Source organism: Barbus barbus, assembly GCF_936440315.1.
Source record: "Barbus barbus genome assembly, chromosome: 5".
NCBI lineage: Eukaryota > Metazoa > Chordata > Actinopteri > Cypriniformes > Cyprinidae > Barbus > Barbus barbus.
Window position 1 is genome coordinate 37,331,646 of NC_136733.1, and position 15,948 is coordinate 37,347,593.

The 15,948-nt window shown below is 37.4% G+C and overlaps 1 protein-coding gene across 1 annotated transcript; it reads left to right on the forward strand.

Annotated features, from left to right (window-relative positions):
• Positions 1 to 546: 546 nt before the first annotated feature.
• Positions 547 to 14,587, forward strand: LOC306870000 (allograft inflammatory factor 1-like). Its single transcript, XM_079417007.1, has 6 exons — positions 547 to 799; positions 984 to 1,045; positions 5,600 to 5,666; positions 7,490 to 7,531; positions 9,034 to 9,196; positions 12,559 to 14,587. Exons 1-6 carry the CDS (start codon positions 775 to 777, stop codon positions 12,644 to 12,646), a joined length of 447 nt encoding a protein of 148 aa, XP_079273133.1. The 5' UTR covers positions 547 to 774; the 3' UTR covers positions 12,647 to 14,587.
• The last annotated feature ends 1,361 nt before the right edge of the window (positions 14,588 to 15,948 follow it).

A 15,948-nucleotide genomic window follows, 5' to 3' on the forward strand; every position in this document is an offset into this window, starting at 1 on the left:
CCAGATTGAACACTTCACACTAACAATGTTAAACCCTGTCTTTAATGAAACCCACACACATCAAGTCAAACTTTATTTGTCAACAGCACAATAAATCATGCGACAGTAACTGCAGGAAATTAAATGCTTATGACTTGCAGATCCAAAGCAGAGATAAAATCACAGATTGCCTAAGATGAGAGTTAAGAATTAAATGTTAAGATAACGAACGATAAGGGAAAATAAAAAAAATGTATTCTAATAAGAGTGCACATACAACTGTGACATACAATAGCTATGAAATGTACAAAACTTACTAAATGAGGCGCAACAGTAATAACAGGAAATGAAATGTTTCTCAGTTGAAAATTAAACGATGAGAAAGATAAGTTAGGATAGGCTACGTTTAAAAAAAAAACAGTTTTGCATGCAATATGAAATGTGCAAAACTGACTAAATAAAAAGTGCTTTAACAGTCACTACATTGTGGTTGGGACGCTGAAGGCGTTATATAGGCGTGTTTATGACTAATTAAATTACAAATAGCTTAATGCATGAGAAAAGAACACTGGGTGGCAGAACGCTTCCCTGATCAGTCTATGGTGTGCATTGCCTCTCTTCACCGCACGGTGAGGTATATAGCTGCATTCCTGGCGAGCAGCGAGTGCATCACAGTGAGACCTGCGCCTCGAGCTCGAAGCAGCGTGAGATTCCCTCTCTCCAACACAACAGACGCGAGCAGTCACCTACACCAGTGTCTCTCCTACTTCATTATCACCGCTCGACCGTCCCAGCATGCCTTCAAACCAGGATTTACAAGGTATATCGTTTGTCGCCGGTCTCTTTTTAGTGAACTGATGCTGTATTTACCGTTATGCGCGCGAAGCCTGTTTTTGTTCTGTGCGCGCGCGTGTCCTTATCTCATGTCTGCAAGTGCACCAGACAGCCCGGGTAACTAAAACATCCAGACGGGTGTGTAACGGTCACTATGTCTCATTTTTCAGGCGGAAAAGCCTTCGGGTTACTCAAAGCACAGCAGAGGGAGAAGCTGGAGGAAATCAATAAGGTAAATAAACCTAACGCTGATGGATTATTATTGTCTGAATGGGGAGGCGAGATTATTTCATTGGCCTTGAGCCGCCTCCATTTACCCTAATGCTCCCGCTTTGTCTATAAATATTAGAAGGGCTATTAATTTACTTTACTCTTCTCTGTGGTCTCTTGGCTGTTAAATGTTATTTTGGACTGCAGCGGAATTGTTAAGCTCGATTTTACAGCAGCATGACCTAATTTAGTTCGACAGTTCGACCACATTAAGCCGCAGATCATTTCACAATCCAGAGCAGGACTGTGCCTCAATCTATTGCGCTGCCTACGGAGACAGGATTGTGTTCTTATTTTAATGCTGCAGCAAACTATAAAACTAATAAAAATCGCTTTAGACAGATGGCTAGGTCTTGAGACCCGGCCCAATTCAACCCGCTCATGAGTCATTCACAGCTGCGTTAAACACTCAAGGATTCCCCCAAACACTCTGCCCGTCAACCATTGGTCGGACAAACAGATAGCCCCGCCCAAAACTCACGCTATTGGCTGAGCCAATGTTAGTGTGTTGTGAGAGGCCAAGATCCTCAAACAATAGTTTTAGTGGAGTCAATATACAACTGGGTACTATAATAAGCATATTAATCTTAAAGTATTTTAAAATTAAAAATGACACACTTAACATTTACGTAAAGGTGACCTCGTCTTGGGTGTTTTAAACAAACCCAGAAAATCCCCAGAGGCTTATTTTCTTGACTAGTGTTATTTGGAAGCTAATATTTAAGATCAGCCCTCTTTGATGTGATAAGAGGCAGTGTGTCCCCCCGGCTGTCTCTGTGCCCTCAGACGGGAAACAGGTGTCTGTGATCCAGCATGAATGGACCCATTATGTGGGAGTGAGATTGAGGAGTGAGCCGCAGTCTCAGCTCGCTCTCTCTCTCTCTCACTCGTGTGTGTGTGTGTGTGTGTGTGTGTGGGAGTGAAAGCTTGGTCTGGTCACAGGAACATTCAGAAATGAGGAGAAAATCGGGTCATGCACTGGCCTACTAGTAGTGACATCTGCAGTGCTTACCTGCACATAGGGTTGAGTGGAATCTCCATAAAAGGGTCAATAAAATGTTACAATCAACCTCTGATCTGATTCAACAACTGATGGATTGAGCCAACTATCCATTTTACAACATTATTTTTTTTTTTTCGGTTTATATTACTGTGCGTCACAATCCAGAAGAAGAGATCTTTCACTATTTCCATTGTAATGTGACTTTAAGCACATTTCCCACCCAATCCTTGTTACCATAATGCATCCAGACATCTGACCTTTATTTTATTTGTAATTTATTTTATTCTGTATAATATTCTCATTATTTTAGTACAGTTATGAAAATCATCCTTTAAGGACTTTTTTTTTTTTTTTTTTTTTTTTTTTTTTTTTTTTTTTTTTTTTTTTCAGTTAAATTAATAAATGGTGTCTTATGTGCTTAATACTAAATAAAATGTTTTTGCTCTACACAGTAATGAAAGTGGTCTCTTTCTTGGTCCCTTATGGTAATACGAAATGTGCTTAATTTGTATGAAAATCTTAGCGGTGCTAAAATAGTCTTAATTTTCTTTCTGTAAAACAAAGGCTAATGTCTTGATTTTGAGGGTGTAAAATGATATGTACATGTTTTCGTCAGTCAGATGTGTTGATGCTTAATCTGATAAGAGCTGTCATTGGTAACGGTGAGAAACTGCAGGCCAGTGAAATGCAAACGCTGTTCTTATCAAATGAAGCAAATTCACAGTTTCGAGTTCTGATGTGAAGGAACGTTGATGTGTAGTCGTGACTTGGCTGAGGTAGAAGGTAGTACTTGTGTTCATCTCTCCGCATGACTCGAGGGCTGATCCTCACAGTGCAGTTTTCATCTTCTAATTCTAAAACCGTATCACGACTTGACCACAGTTTGTTAACCAAGCTTATTTTTACTCCCTCTCTCAGTATGTGTGGGTTAGAGCAAATGAGCAGAGACAAGACGTCATCATGAGTCATACTTAACTGTTCAAAGTTGCTCTGCTCCTCACACACATGCTGTTCTTTTACAGCACATTCCTTCACTTAGTCAGCAGCATCTCCCACCAGCCATAATTAAAATCCACTCACAAACACACCCACTGTGTGATCTCCCTGATAGGCTCATCCACTCTAATACTTCACTGATATTGAAGACTCGTATCAAACGTGTGGATCTTTGATCTATCATGCTGTGTCTTGTCAAAGCTCATTAACAAAGACGTTACAATTTCCCGGCCTGTATTGTGTTTGTCTTTTTATGCACTGTCCTGTTTTCTGATGCTAGCTAGCACACTACACTAGCTAGCAGCCTGCATTTATGAAGCATGCTTATCCTCTAACACTAAAGGTGCAGTCACATTAGCTAAATTTATTGGGTGAAAAAGGGCTGTTTGCTATTGTTAATGCAGCGACGTATGAACAGGGCTCAATTTCAGAATCCCTGGTAGCTCTTCGGACAGACACTCTTCAGATTTTGGTAGGCTGAAATTAATTGAATTATCACATCATATTTCTGATTTTTTTTTTTTTTTTATATGGACGAGTCAAACCCATAACTTATCATATTAATTTAAAACATCTATATCTTTATAGAAGTCACAGTCTCTACATGTCTCTGTTTGTTGCATAAAAAAATATGGGTAGATTTTTGGTCTGAACATAAACAGCAGAAAGGCTTATTGAAAATGCAGATTCATTCCCTGCCAGTAGGTGCTGCTTTTGGAAAGGCAAAATATAGCATTTTCCAGATATCAGTTGAACACAAAGCAGTGCTGCGCTCATAAACGCAGTGTTATTAGGCATTACAGGCAAGATTAAATGAAAATGCCATCAAAACTTTTCTGAATACAGTCGTTTCCCTTCAGAGATACATTGGATAAAAACAACCACGCTGCGTTTTGACGAACGTTTGCAGCTCATATTTATTGAAGTTTAATCATCACGTTAATCCATATCGCGATTCTCGTCTTTCTGTCCTTAAATGTAAGACCTCTTGAAATGTTTATTTCTTTTACCATTTAAATTGAAGACTTTTTAAGGACTTGCGGGAACCCTTCTATTTAATTTAGGGCAGGGCGGTGATACATTTTCTTAGCCTGACTGGAAAACACAATAGCCCCGGGATGTCAGGCTAGCAATTTTCCGAGCACTGATGAAGCTCACACAAGTCACTTTCAAACCAAGAAGATTTCTGTTTGTCAATGCAACAAATTTCATGTTACCAACTTTAAAGTGCAAAATTTGCATGGGGAAATTAGGGCCCTATTATTTCGGCGACGCAGAAAACGCAGACTGAATCGCGGAATTCAGTCATAAAAACGGAATTTACAGTTTAACGCGGAATGTTACGGAATTTGTCAAAGTTTGGATGAATTAATCAAAAGTAGGTAATTACACTTAAATCAAATCATGATATGGACTAGTATCTGTAAATATTAAGCCGCAAAAGTCGATTTAAATATGAACCCTGCAAGGTTTTGTTTACTACATACACAGTGCGTGTGGCGCTCGATGTGATTTCAGCATCTACCGTCTCAATGAGGACATAAATACATGAACAATATCTCCAAAACTGATCTGAGTCACTTCACGAGCGTTTTACCATTTCATTTCAGTAAAACATATCATATACACACAGAACTTTTAAAGGTATTCATGGCAACCCGTCAAAATAAAAGTTTGGGTTAACTTAAAGACATTGTGCCAGAAATGGGATATATTACTATTATTTAGTAGAACGTACGTAATACTACTACGGTTTAAAAATAATAAAAATTTATTTTTTTAAAGAAATAATCACAATATATTTTAATAGTAAATCCCCTTTATTTGCCAAACATTTAAATGTTTACTTAAAATATACATTAAATCAATGTTTTATGGCTTCATCTGATAACCAGTAAAATTTAAATACGCAACAGAATTTCTGAGGGGGGGGAAAACATATTTCATAAGACTACTGTAAGAATAAATAAATATAAAAATAATTAGACATGCTAAAACACAGAATCTGATAACAAAAACACAGGGTAAGGGGGGGACAAAAATTCATACAGCCCTAAATGTCTTTTTTGTTACACTTAATTAATGTTAAATTGTATAAGTTTCATGATTTTAATTAATTAGACATGGTTTTTGATTAACTTTATTTGACCATTTTAAAAAGAGTCCCAAAAATTTTAACTGAAACTGAATTTAGAAAAAAATCAAACTGAATTTGGGAAAAAAAATTCCGGATTTCATAGGCCCCTAGGAAATAATCCCAATCGTATGGCTCTTTGTACACACAAATATATAGCTGTGTGTGTTTTTCAAGGAAGGGGATATGTGGGTGTCCTTGGCATCAACTGTTCTAGAGAATAAAACTACACAGCGGAGAATCCACTCTTAAGATACGTGACACATACTTGCTCGCCCTCTCTGGGCTTCTGCCATGCACAACCAAACAGAGATAATCATTCATCCACCCAGTCTATTCCAGTTTGAGATCATGCTAACTCTCTTTCTCTCTCTTGTTTGCAGGAGTTTATGGAAGATCAGAAGTACAGGGATGAAGAGGATTTACAAGAGAAGTTGGATTCTCTTAAAAGTAAGGATAGTTGAAATTTTTTAAACGCCAACATCGTACACACGTTTGTGGCATGAATGCTATGAAAGCTTGTGTGGGTGTTTGTGCATGTGTGATGGACTTGCTTTTTCCATATGATCTTGCAGGAATGTGCTGGTCTTGCCCCCTTGTTGTTGTTTTAGCGCTAAGGGTTTTGGACATGTGCTTCTTGTGGGAGAGGGAAATAACGGTTTGTGTGTCTGTGTGTGGGGGAAAGGACAACTGGAATGTAAACGAACGGTTCATCTGAGCCTTTTGGTCAAAGCTGAAGCGTGGTTTTGCTTTTCTTTTTGAAAACCCTCATGAAAACTTCAGTCACCTGAATCCTGAAGTCATCTTCCCTCTCTTTCTAACGTTAACACTTTTCAAAAGATGACCTATGAAGTTAGTATTGACTTTTTTTTTTTTTTTTTTTAACACATTGGGTCTGTGCATAATTTTTACTGTGGTGTTCAAAAAAAAAAAAAAATTGTAATCTTTTTATTAAAATGTGATGACTTGCTCTGTCTCTGAAACTAGAGATGATTGAAAGTGCTAGAGTATTTAGACAAAAGAGTGTGACGTTTTATTCACAAGTTATTTTATCTGTATTGGCCAAAACTTTTAAAATCTGTGTATCCTCCTCATCTGAAACCTCTTTAGTTTTTGGCTGACGTTATGAATTCCTCCTTATTTTTCAACCCCTCCCCTCCATCTGCCTGTCTCCAATTTTGTGTGTATTGCCCACTCTTCATAATCCAATCTAGTCCTGCTCTATATTTTTTCCCTTCTTTGAATATTGTGTCAGTCAGTAATGCATCAGATTATTAAAAAAAAAAAACTGACTGAGACATGTTTCATGTTGAATTTTACCCAAGGGCCTCTTTTAACGCTGAATTATTTACTACCAGTTGTCCTCGGTGTGTACGCTTGGGTTTGTGGGTCACTATCAAGAGGCAGTGATCAGGTTAAAGGGGTTAAGTGGCTCTGAATGTTACAATGATTTCTTATTAAACAGTGAGAAAATGGAAGGAAAGGACAGAAATCAAAAGCACAAGGGACGGGAGGTGTGCCAAACCCTTGATTTCTCTTGACATTGCTGAAATGAGAGCACACACACAGTCTGAGCACTTGCCGTAGAGTGTTTGACCCACTAATGTCAGTATGTGTGTACACCACTGCCCTAAAAGCAAACGTGAAATAAGTTAAGAGAGAAAGAATGCAGTTGATAATAAGCGGGATCACCATCCAAAAAAAGAGAACCATTTAGAGCGATAGTGATTCAGTCAGTGAAAATTGTGAGTTATATTTAGGCAACGTCGGTGCATTTCGACGGACGACCTCCCTTGCCAGCTCTGTTTCACACGCACTCATTCAGCTCGGGGGTGAACAGGCTGCATTTGTGTTTATAGGGGGCCATTGTAACCCTCTCCTTCCCATCATCCTCCTCTCACAGTGACTCTGTTACACTATCAATGCGTCCACTCCAACAGAAGCTTCATTGTGAGAATGAAACGAGACCGAATGAAAGAGAGGGGAAATAGTAGAATAATCTAGCAAAATAAAATAGGACACAGATTCAAATCTGGTACTAGCTGTCCTCATTTACAGATATAGCCAACCATGCTTGTGAAATAGGCCTCATTTCATATAAGAAATGCTGGGTTTTCCAAATGTCCTCTTGTTTCCCTCTTCCATGCGGTCACATGCCTGACCTCTAGATGCTGCCACTGTCAGATGTTGCTGTGTGAATTGTTTCATTTGTTCCTGTTGGACTATTAAAATCTCACTTTTTTTATTTTTTTTTTTTTTTCCCCAATCCACAGATAAATATGCTGAGTTTGACCTGAATGATCAGGGGGAGATTGGTAAGTGTGTGTGTGCATATGTAGTTAAGACTTTGAGTGTTATTGGGGAAGGGCTCTTTTGTCATGCTCACTGTGTAGGTGATGCCACACTTGACACATGGGAAACATGAGAACTCACCTGTAACCAACTTGAAGGTCATTGTCATGTGCTGTATAAAGAGTAGGGGTGACTCATGATAGGAGAGGGAAATTAAAAACACTGTTTAAAAAAAACAAAAAGCATAACTTGTGAATAATTAAAAACGTCTTATGATTTTAATTGTAATTTTAAACGGGTGGTTTAATCTTTTGAGTTGTTTGGGGGAGGGGGTGAATAATTTATTTATTTTTTTTGCTCATTTAGTTGTTTGTACTATTTTAAATCGTTAAGTCATCTTAAAGAGAGAGTTTACCCAAAATGAAAATTGTCATTAATTACTCACCCTCATGTTGTTCCGAACCGAAGACCTTCGTTTACATAAATTAAGATATTTTTGATGAATTCTGAGAGCTCCGTGACCCTGCATAGACAGCAGCCAACTGCAGTGCCCCCCCCCCCCCCCTCCCTAAAAGATTGAAGTAGCAATGGGGGGGGAACTAAAACTTGCATTGTAGAACAGTTTCATTTTCAAAGACCGCATCAAATAAAAAAATTTGCAATAGTTTGAAGAAAACCTTCAGCTAGTTAAGTCAGTTTTACCTGAATAAGTTTTCAGATTCTATTTCATTCAGTAAAGTATAGCATGCATTTTTATGCAAATGGAAGGCTTGCCCACATAAGATGTTGAGGGAGAGTGGCATAGGCCCTTATTCCTGATTATAAATCCAAACAGCTGAAACGTGTGTCACAGAAATAAGGGCACTTCAGAGGCTGTTCATGGGAGACTTGAACAAATGTGTAGTTTGTGGTAGCAAGTATGTTTTTATGAGAGAGAGGCGTACTGTATAATGCGGGACACAAAAATTGAATGCACTGTGAGGAGAAAATCATTCCACTAATGCAAATGATGTGGACCGACGAACACTGACAGCTCTGTGTAGCTCTACTCTATGGCAGTATGCTTGGTGTTGTAGTATCAGCCCTGAGGCTGATTCACAGCACAGAATAACACTTAAGTGGTGTCATCTTCAGGATGTCAGCACATTGCAAGTTTAAATGCATTTCTGTGAGCATTATGGTTGTGCCAAACTAGTAGACCTTGTATAATTAGGCCAATTTTTGTGTCATGTACACCAAATCAGACTTTCTTTCTTGCTTGGGAGACACTCACATAAAAAGCAGGGTTCTTGACATTTTTATTCTAGTTGGACTACTTTTAACTTGATGCCTTATTTAAAACGCAACCAAAGACATTGGTGTACTATGTAGCCCTTCAACAGCGTTAATGCCAGAGCTTCAACAAATATACAGGCCAAATTCTGACCTCATTGACTAGTTCATTGGTGAGCAACTAGTCAGCATCTTTATTAGGGATCTACTTGTCAAGCTGTAAGAGTTTGTAGTAGTTTGCTTGTGTTTCCAGACATGATGGGCTTGAAGAGAATGATGGAGAAGCTGGGTGTGCCAAAGACTCATCTGGAGATGAAGAAAATGATCTCTGAGGTGACGGGAGGTTGCAGCGACACCATCAACTACAGGGACTTTGTGAAAATGATGCTTGGCAAGCGATCGGCTGTTCTCAAACTGTGAGTGTGAGCATATGTGTGTTTAAACATGCTTCTTCATGCATGTTATCTCTCTGTCTTGTTTTTAATATTGGCAAACGGCATTATGCAGAATTTCCTGCTGCCGTGTGCTTTGACTCAATCCAGCTATTTTTAGATATGTCGGCATGTTTAATCTCATCTAGTGCAGGATCAGCATATCTGTGCCATTATCTCTCAGTGGGAGAGGAATCTGCCGTGACGGCTGATGTCATCACGAGACACTAGGGGTTGGATCGATACCAGAAATTTGGCTTTAGTACAGTACAAGCCTCTGGTACCTCCAGTATCGATGTTAAATCCATCATTAAATACACCGCCTTGAGTGACTGATAATATGAAACTCGGGCTGTCAATTATATTGTAACACTTGACAAATGAATATTTTGTTAAAACGAACAGAACTGGTCCATGTCATGCTGCCTGAACTATTTATCACATTATCTAGGTCAGACATTTAATTTAGCAAAATTCTGATATTTTATGACCGTATTTTATTTTTGTACAATAATTTGGATTCACTTTGAATTTGTTTGCACAAAAATTGTGGCTTTTCACTAATGAATGGAAACTTTTAAAATAATCAAGTGATGTCATGTAAGATTTTTAATGATCCAGTTTTGTATAAACACACATTGTATATACAATGACACAGCACTCATTTTCTTGGGTGGGGTTGGAGATAGTTATCCCCTAATAATGGCTGTCATTGACACAAGTGTGGATGTTGTCCAAGTTGGCACTAATCGCCTCCCAAGTCTCAGTGGAAGCGATAAACACAACCTTCAACTTCCTGTTTTCTTTTCCTTTTTTGTGAAAAACACGGCTGTAGTTTGGAAAAGAAAATTGGGTTGTTTGCGATAAACACTAGTTTGTGCCAAGTTTCATGATTCATTGAAAACATCTTAAGCCATTTTTCGCAAGGATTTTTAGTGGAGTTTCTCTCACACAAGTGACTTTTTTTTTTTTTTTTTTTTTTTTTTTTTTTTTTGTGGTACACCAAGCAGAGGTTGGTTTGTCTGACCACTTTGAAAAGTAATTGCGCAATTTGTGGTATGAGTTTTTTGCGTAACCGTATCGGTTGAGTTTCGTGCTAAAGTTGTCTGGTGCTTTGCCTAAGCAAACAAACTAATCATAGCCACTATCACTGAATGTGTGGTTCTGTGCTGTGATGCTGCAGAAATTAGATTAATTTCTTTCTGTGCTGGATGATTTTAATAACAGGTGGTGTCAGAATTATGATACAGACACCTACTGATTTATTATTAGTTTGCAGAGATGTGTATCTTCATCTCAGTAATTCTACACATTGTGATTTGTGACTAGCTGTTAGGTGAGTCAGGGCTTGTTAAGAGCTTATGAGAGATTTGTCAAGGTTTACCTGAAACGGAAAGTCACATGGTGTGAATAGATCAGTCCGCAGTTCTACACCGTCACGGTTCTCTTTTTGTTTTTTTGCTATCTCCAAAACACCAGCATTTTGTCTGATCCAGCATTTGTGGTTTCACAGGCTGGTTTTTTTTTTTTTTACTTGTCTCTTGCGGTGCACTTATGCTCTCTCTACTAATCTACTCCGTGGGAAGCTGGGATAGCTTATAGCCAGTGCTGGACACTGAGTGGACACCACACCACAATATGTTCTTAAACGCCTATATTTGGACATCGAAGCCTTATTCTTTGAAACCGGATTATTGGGTCTCATTTATCAATCATAGAAACGAGCGCACAAATCAATTTACGACAGAGCTCACGTGTGATTTATGAAACATTCGTATGCCGCCAATCCCATCGTACGAAAGATCGTACGTTGATAAATGTGGCGGCAGAAAACAATCGTCGTTTGAATATCACGCCCCTAAAAACACCCCGGTTTAGAAGCCTCGCCCCTAAAGTTTACGACACAGAGAAGCGTAACCCGGCCAAAAAGAGGAAGCAATTTCATGAAAGAGAAATTATCTTACTCCGAAAACACCCGTTAACCTTGACAAACAATGGCATTAATTTATATGCATGTAAATATAACGAAACATTTATAAACATGGTTTAGTTCGCCTTAATCCACAACAAACCCTTTAAATTTAACGGTATAACAGAACAAGAATGGAAAAAAATGAGTAGCTATAAAATGTTATATTAAATTATGAAGTAAAACACAAATTAGGCTATAGTGGCATTCATTATAAACAGAATACAACGTCAAGATTAAATGAATGAATTAAAGCGAAACTAAACGGCATTGGGCTCACAAGCCTCTCTCATTCGACATCCAAATGTTTCCATTTTTGCCATGTAACATTTGGTTGCTAAACTATTATCTATGATGTAAACAAGGCTTTGTACTTGTGTTCCAATATCTAAGTAAAACATCATCCTTCACATCCGCAATAAATGTTTGTTTCGGCGCTGAATGCTGATTTTACAGTGGACCTTGTAAATTGTGCAGTGTAACTTTTATGTTTGGTTGACTGCATTTTAGTTTGATTAATGGCTGAAATGGTGTGGGTGTGCGTGTCAGGCACCTGCGTGATCCCCGATCAGTTACATTTTTAAAAACAAAGATATAATGAAAACAAATAAAATGCATTGTCACAAAAACAAAAGTGGCCTATACTTCTCACACTTTTTTTTTTTTTTTTTTTTTTTTTTTTTTTTTAATCCATTTAAGAGAAATATATTTAGTGTAGCCCTATTATAATTTCTGTTTTTCTCCATTCACAGAAATGCTGCAGGTGTGTGATATGACTATGTGTGATTCCTCATGGTCTGTCGTTTATGCTGCTATTTGCGCATATAACGCTAAAGCTTTGTCGGTTTAGGAAAATAATCTAAATGAACAAAATACTGTCATTCAATTCTCCGAAATTCTCTAGGCTGCACGCAAGTTCAGGCTAACTCAAAAACTTGCGTACACGAGCTCAGACCTGATGAGATTTGATCGTAGCCACCGCTCATATCCATATTGATAAATTCCAAGTTTTGCGTAGAAACGACCGCATGCCCAATTTTCGGTCGTAAGCTCGTTTCATAAATGAGGCCCATTGTGTATGTGCATAATAAAATCTTGACCTCTCATAATATTATAATTGCATATAATACATTTATAAATATTATATCTAATTTACAATTTATTTGAATAAATTCCCTTGTAGTGGTGAGAAGATAAAAATACTTGCAAAGCTAATAAGTGTAACAGTTGTTTTTCCACTTTAAATCATGGATTTAATTACTTTTAGGTGGCAAGAGGAGTTGATATTTTCTTTTTAAAATCATTATAAAAAGTACCCCAGTTGTGGAATATTTTAGATTTGATGGTTGAAATAAATGTTCTCTCTTCTCTCATACAGGGTTATGATGTTTGAAGACAAAGCTAACGGGACCAGCTGTAAACCCGATGGACCTCCTCCCAAGCGTGACATCACCAGCCTACCATAGACCAGTGGAGATGGATTTGATTGACATCCCTGCATTCGCAAATCCCACCCATTTAACATTAGGGGCTAGGTTTCTATAGCCTTAACTAGAGTCTTTTTGTCAAGATCCAGGGAAAATCTTAGTTCATAGATGGACAAAATGAAGAAAAAGTGAAAGATGTCTATATATTTGCTGTGAAGAAGTCGAAGCGCATAGTAGCTTTTTATAAGTAAACAAATGTATATATTTATATAAAAAATGTGGTTTTGAATAGTGATTACAAGCACAAATCCTGTGGGTGAAGTACTAGTGAAGTTTAGTGTGTAACACTGCAACTGTACTAAGTATAGGGTGTACAAGATGAGACAATATTTGCTTGCAAGGCAGATTTTAACAATTAAGATTTCCCCATAGTGTTTTTTTTTGGGGGGGGTATCAATTCAAAACGTTCATGTTTGCCATTTGAGTTGCTTGAAGAGTTCTTTAGCTTCTGCTTAAACATGGAGTCCTACAGTGTGACGTTTGTAGATGTGCGTGAGGGTCTTTTAAGATTCAGCCATGGAAAAATCGTTTCATTTAGCTTGATCTGCTTCTAAAAGCAGGATTTCCTTTGTAATATTTTTGTGCAGGGAGTGAGAACACTGGGATTTGAGTGAGGGAGAAGGCGAAAAGGGACGACCGTTCATTCCTCAAACTTTCTTTGCTCATTCTCTCTGTCCCTTTTTTACTTTCAGTCTTCAGACCGTTTCTTTGTAACCTGTTAATGACTAATCTGTAACGTTACTGTACCGTATAAGCACATTAACTGTTAAGTACACGTGTATTGTGAAGATATGCTTTGAATCACAATTTTAGGATATGCTTTTATAAATTCTGCTTGAATTGGAAATGATGTTAAAGGAAAGATGTGTCGCTGATCGCCGCGTTTTAGAGCCGCAGCAGGGTTGATTTTAGTCACTAGCCGATTAGTTTGAAACCCTTCTTTCCAAGTGCCTCACTCCGTTTGATGTAGCAGAGGTTTTGAGTGAAGCATCTTTGAAACAGATTTTGTGCGCGTGTGCTTGGAATTTATATTCTGTTGAGTCGTATTCTGAGACATTCCAAGAATGTCGTTGTGTGGTGAAGTCCTTGTATTAACCCAAGCAGACTTCTGTTGTGCAGCTCTGATGCAAATGTTCCAGTAGTGCTTATTTTTTTTTATTTTATTTTTTTCAAATATATACACACACACACACACTGTCCTCAAGTTTTCTTTCTATAAGATGTGCTACGTATGGAAATTGTTTTTTTTTTTTTTTAAAGCTTAAGATGATGAAATGACCTCAGCAGTAGCAGCTGTGGCTTTCACTTCCATTTCAGACTTAATCTGCAAACAAAGCAACTTTTTGTTTCTGTCATGTTTTATGGGTTCTATATCTGTGCCTCTGTTCAAGTTTCTCATTGACATGCTTTTATTTTCCTTTTAAAATCAGTGAAGTGTGAATTGAGGGCTTTACTGCTATTTATTAAAAATGCATTTTTAACGAGTTATTAAAATTATGAATAGTTTTCTGTCAGCATTAATTAGAGGCATGTGTAAAAAATTTATTTTTTTTGGCGAACACCAAAGGAAGTAAATACCCTACTGTTACACCTGAACTATTAGTGGAGTTTTTATTTACGTCTATGTGTGTACTACATATAATTGTCCCCCAGAATTGTGCAAAAAGTGACACAACCATGTCCTAATTTGTGAAAAACTATTATAAAGTAGATTTGTTCTTACAATCTTTCATAATACTAAAAATGCGAGTCAGTGTGTGTGTTAGGAAGTGTGGGGTCAGTAAGATTTACTTATTTCAAAAGATAATTTCATTCAAGGACACATTAATTAGTAAAGACGTGATGCAACAAGATTTCCATTTCAATAAATGCTGTTCTTTCTATTCATCACAGAGTCAAGAAAAGAATATATCATGTTTCAACAAAAAAAAATATTAAGCCGCACAGCTGTTTTCAACTTTGATAAATGTTTCTTGAGCAGCATATTAGTATATTTTCTAAAGCTTCATGTGACCCTGGAGGACTGGCTGCTAAAATCCAGCTTTGGAACAAATTGCATTTTTAAAATGCATTAAGATAGAAAACCCATTAAGTTTTTACTATATTGCTGTACAAATGCATTCAAAAACAAACATCTCACTAACCCAAACTTTTTAATGGCAGTGTAGTCTATTAATAAATAACCTTTATGTAAACAAAACAATTTAATTTCTCACCATTTAGAAAAGTAAACTATGCTAAGTAACTTGGATTTCCAATGTAAATCATATCAGTAATAATTTAGCACAAAAGTTAGTCTGTAACACAATATGCTTTCAGCTGGCTCTTGAGTATGTAAGGGGCTTTCTTGCTGTGTGTGAAGTCTATAATATAAGTCCTAATGGAAACCACATATATGAAGAGATGGAAGCCATGAAAACCCACGTCTACACATAATAGCTTAATCTGTAGCCTGTGAAACTAGCATGTTCAAAAAATATGCTTGTGGGTATGATTATGGTCACAATTAGATATTACGCTTAGGGTTTTTTGTTTTATGCTGCCTGTGTAGGTTAGGTGATTTGTCAAACAAGTTAAGCTTGAAAGATGGGAATGAAAACTTTACGTTTTGTAAACCACAACGGTTTTTGTTAACCTTTATATATAAAAAAAGAAGTTATTTTGGGTTTTTTTCCAGAATAATGTCACTTCCTCATCAGACTTCTGCATCTCAATAGAAGTGGCCTTGGTTCTCACCCACAACTTCTTCATAGCTTATATGTACAGGTATGTGTGTGAAACAATGTTTTAGAAGGTTTCTCCTTCACACAGTTAAACGGCAGATGCACGTCACTCTATCTGTCAATTATAATCTGCTGTTCTTTATCTCTCTTCCCCATTCTGCCTGAGGGATAACACGTACTGACACAAAAAGGAAACTTACCAAACAGTGTAGCATTTGCAATAAAATAACAAACAGAGCTAGGACAGTTTTATATGGAATTATTAATACTGTTAGTGACTAGTCAGTTGCAAAGGTTTGTGTGAGAGTCGTCCTGATGGGGCTAAACGGTAAAGCACAGTATATAATATGTATATAAAAAAAAATATTCTAATGCACACACACACAGAGAAAACCGGTAATATTCCGGGGATAACCCGCCGAATAAACGTTAATTATGATGTTACTAGTTTTAAAATATGAAGTAACTTTAATTATGGAGTTACTTAAATTAACTAGTAACTTCATAATTTATGTTAATTCGGCGGGTTAGCCCCGGAATACCTTACCGTTCATTCAT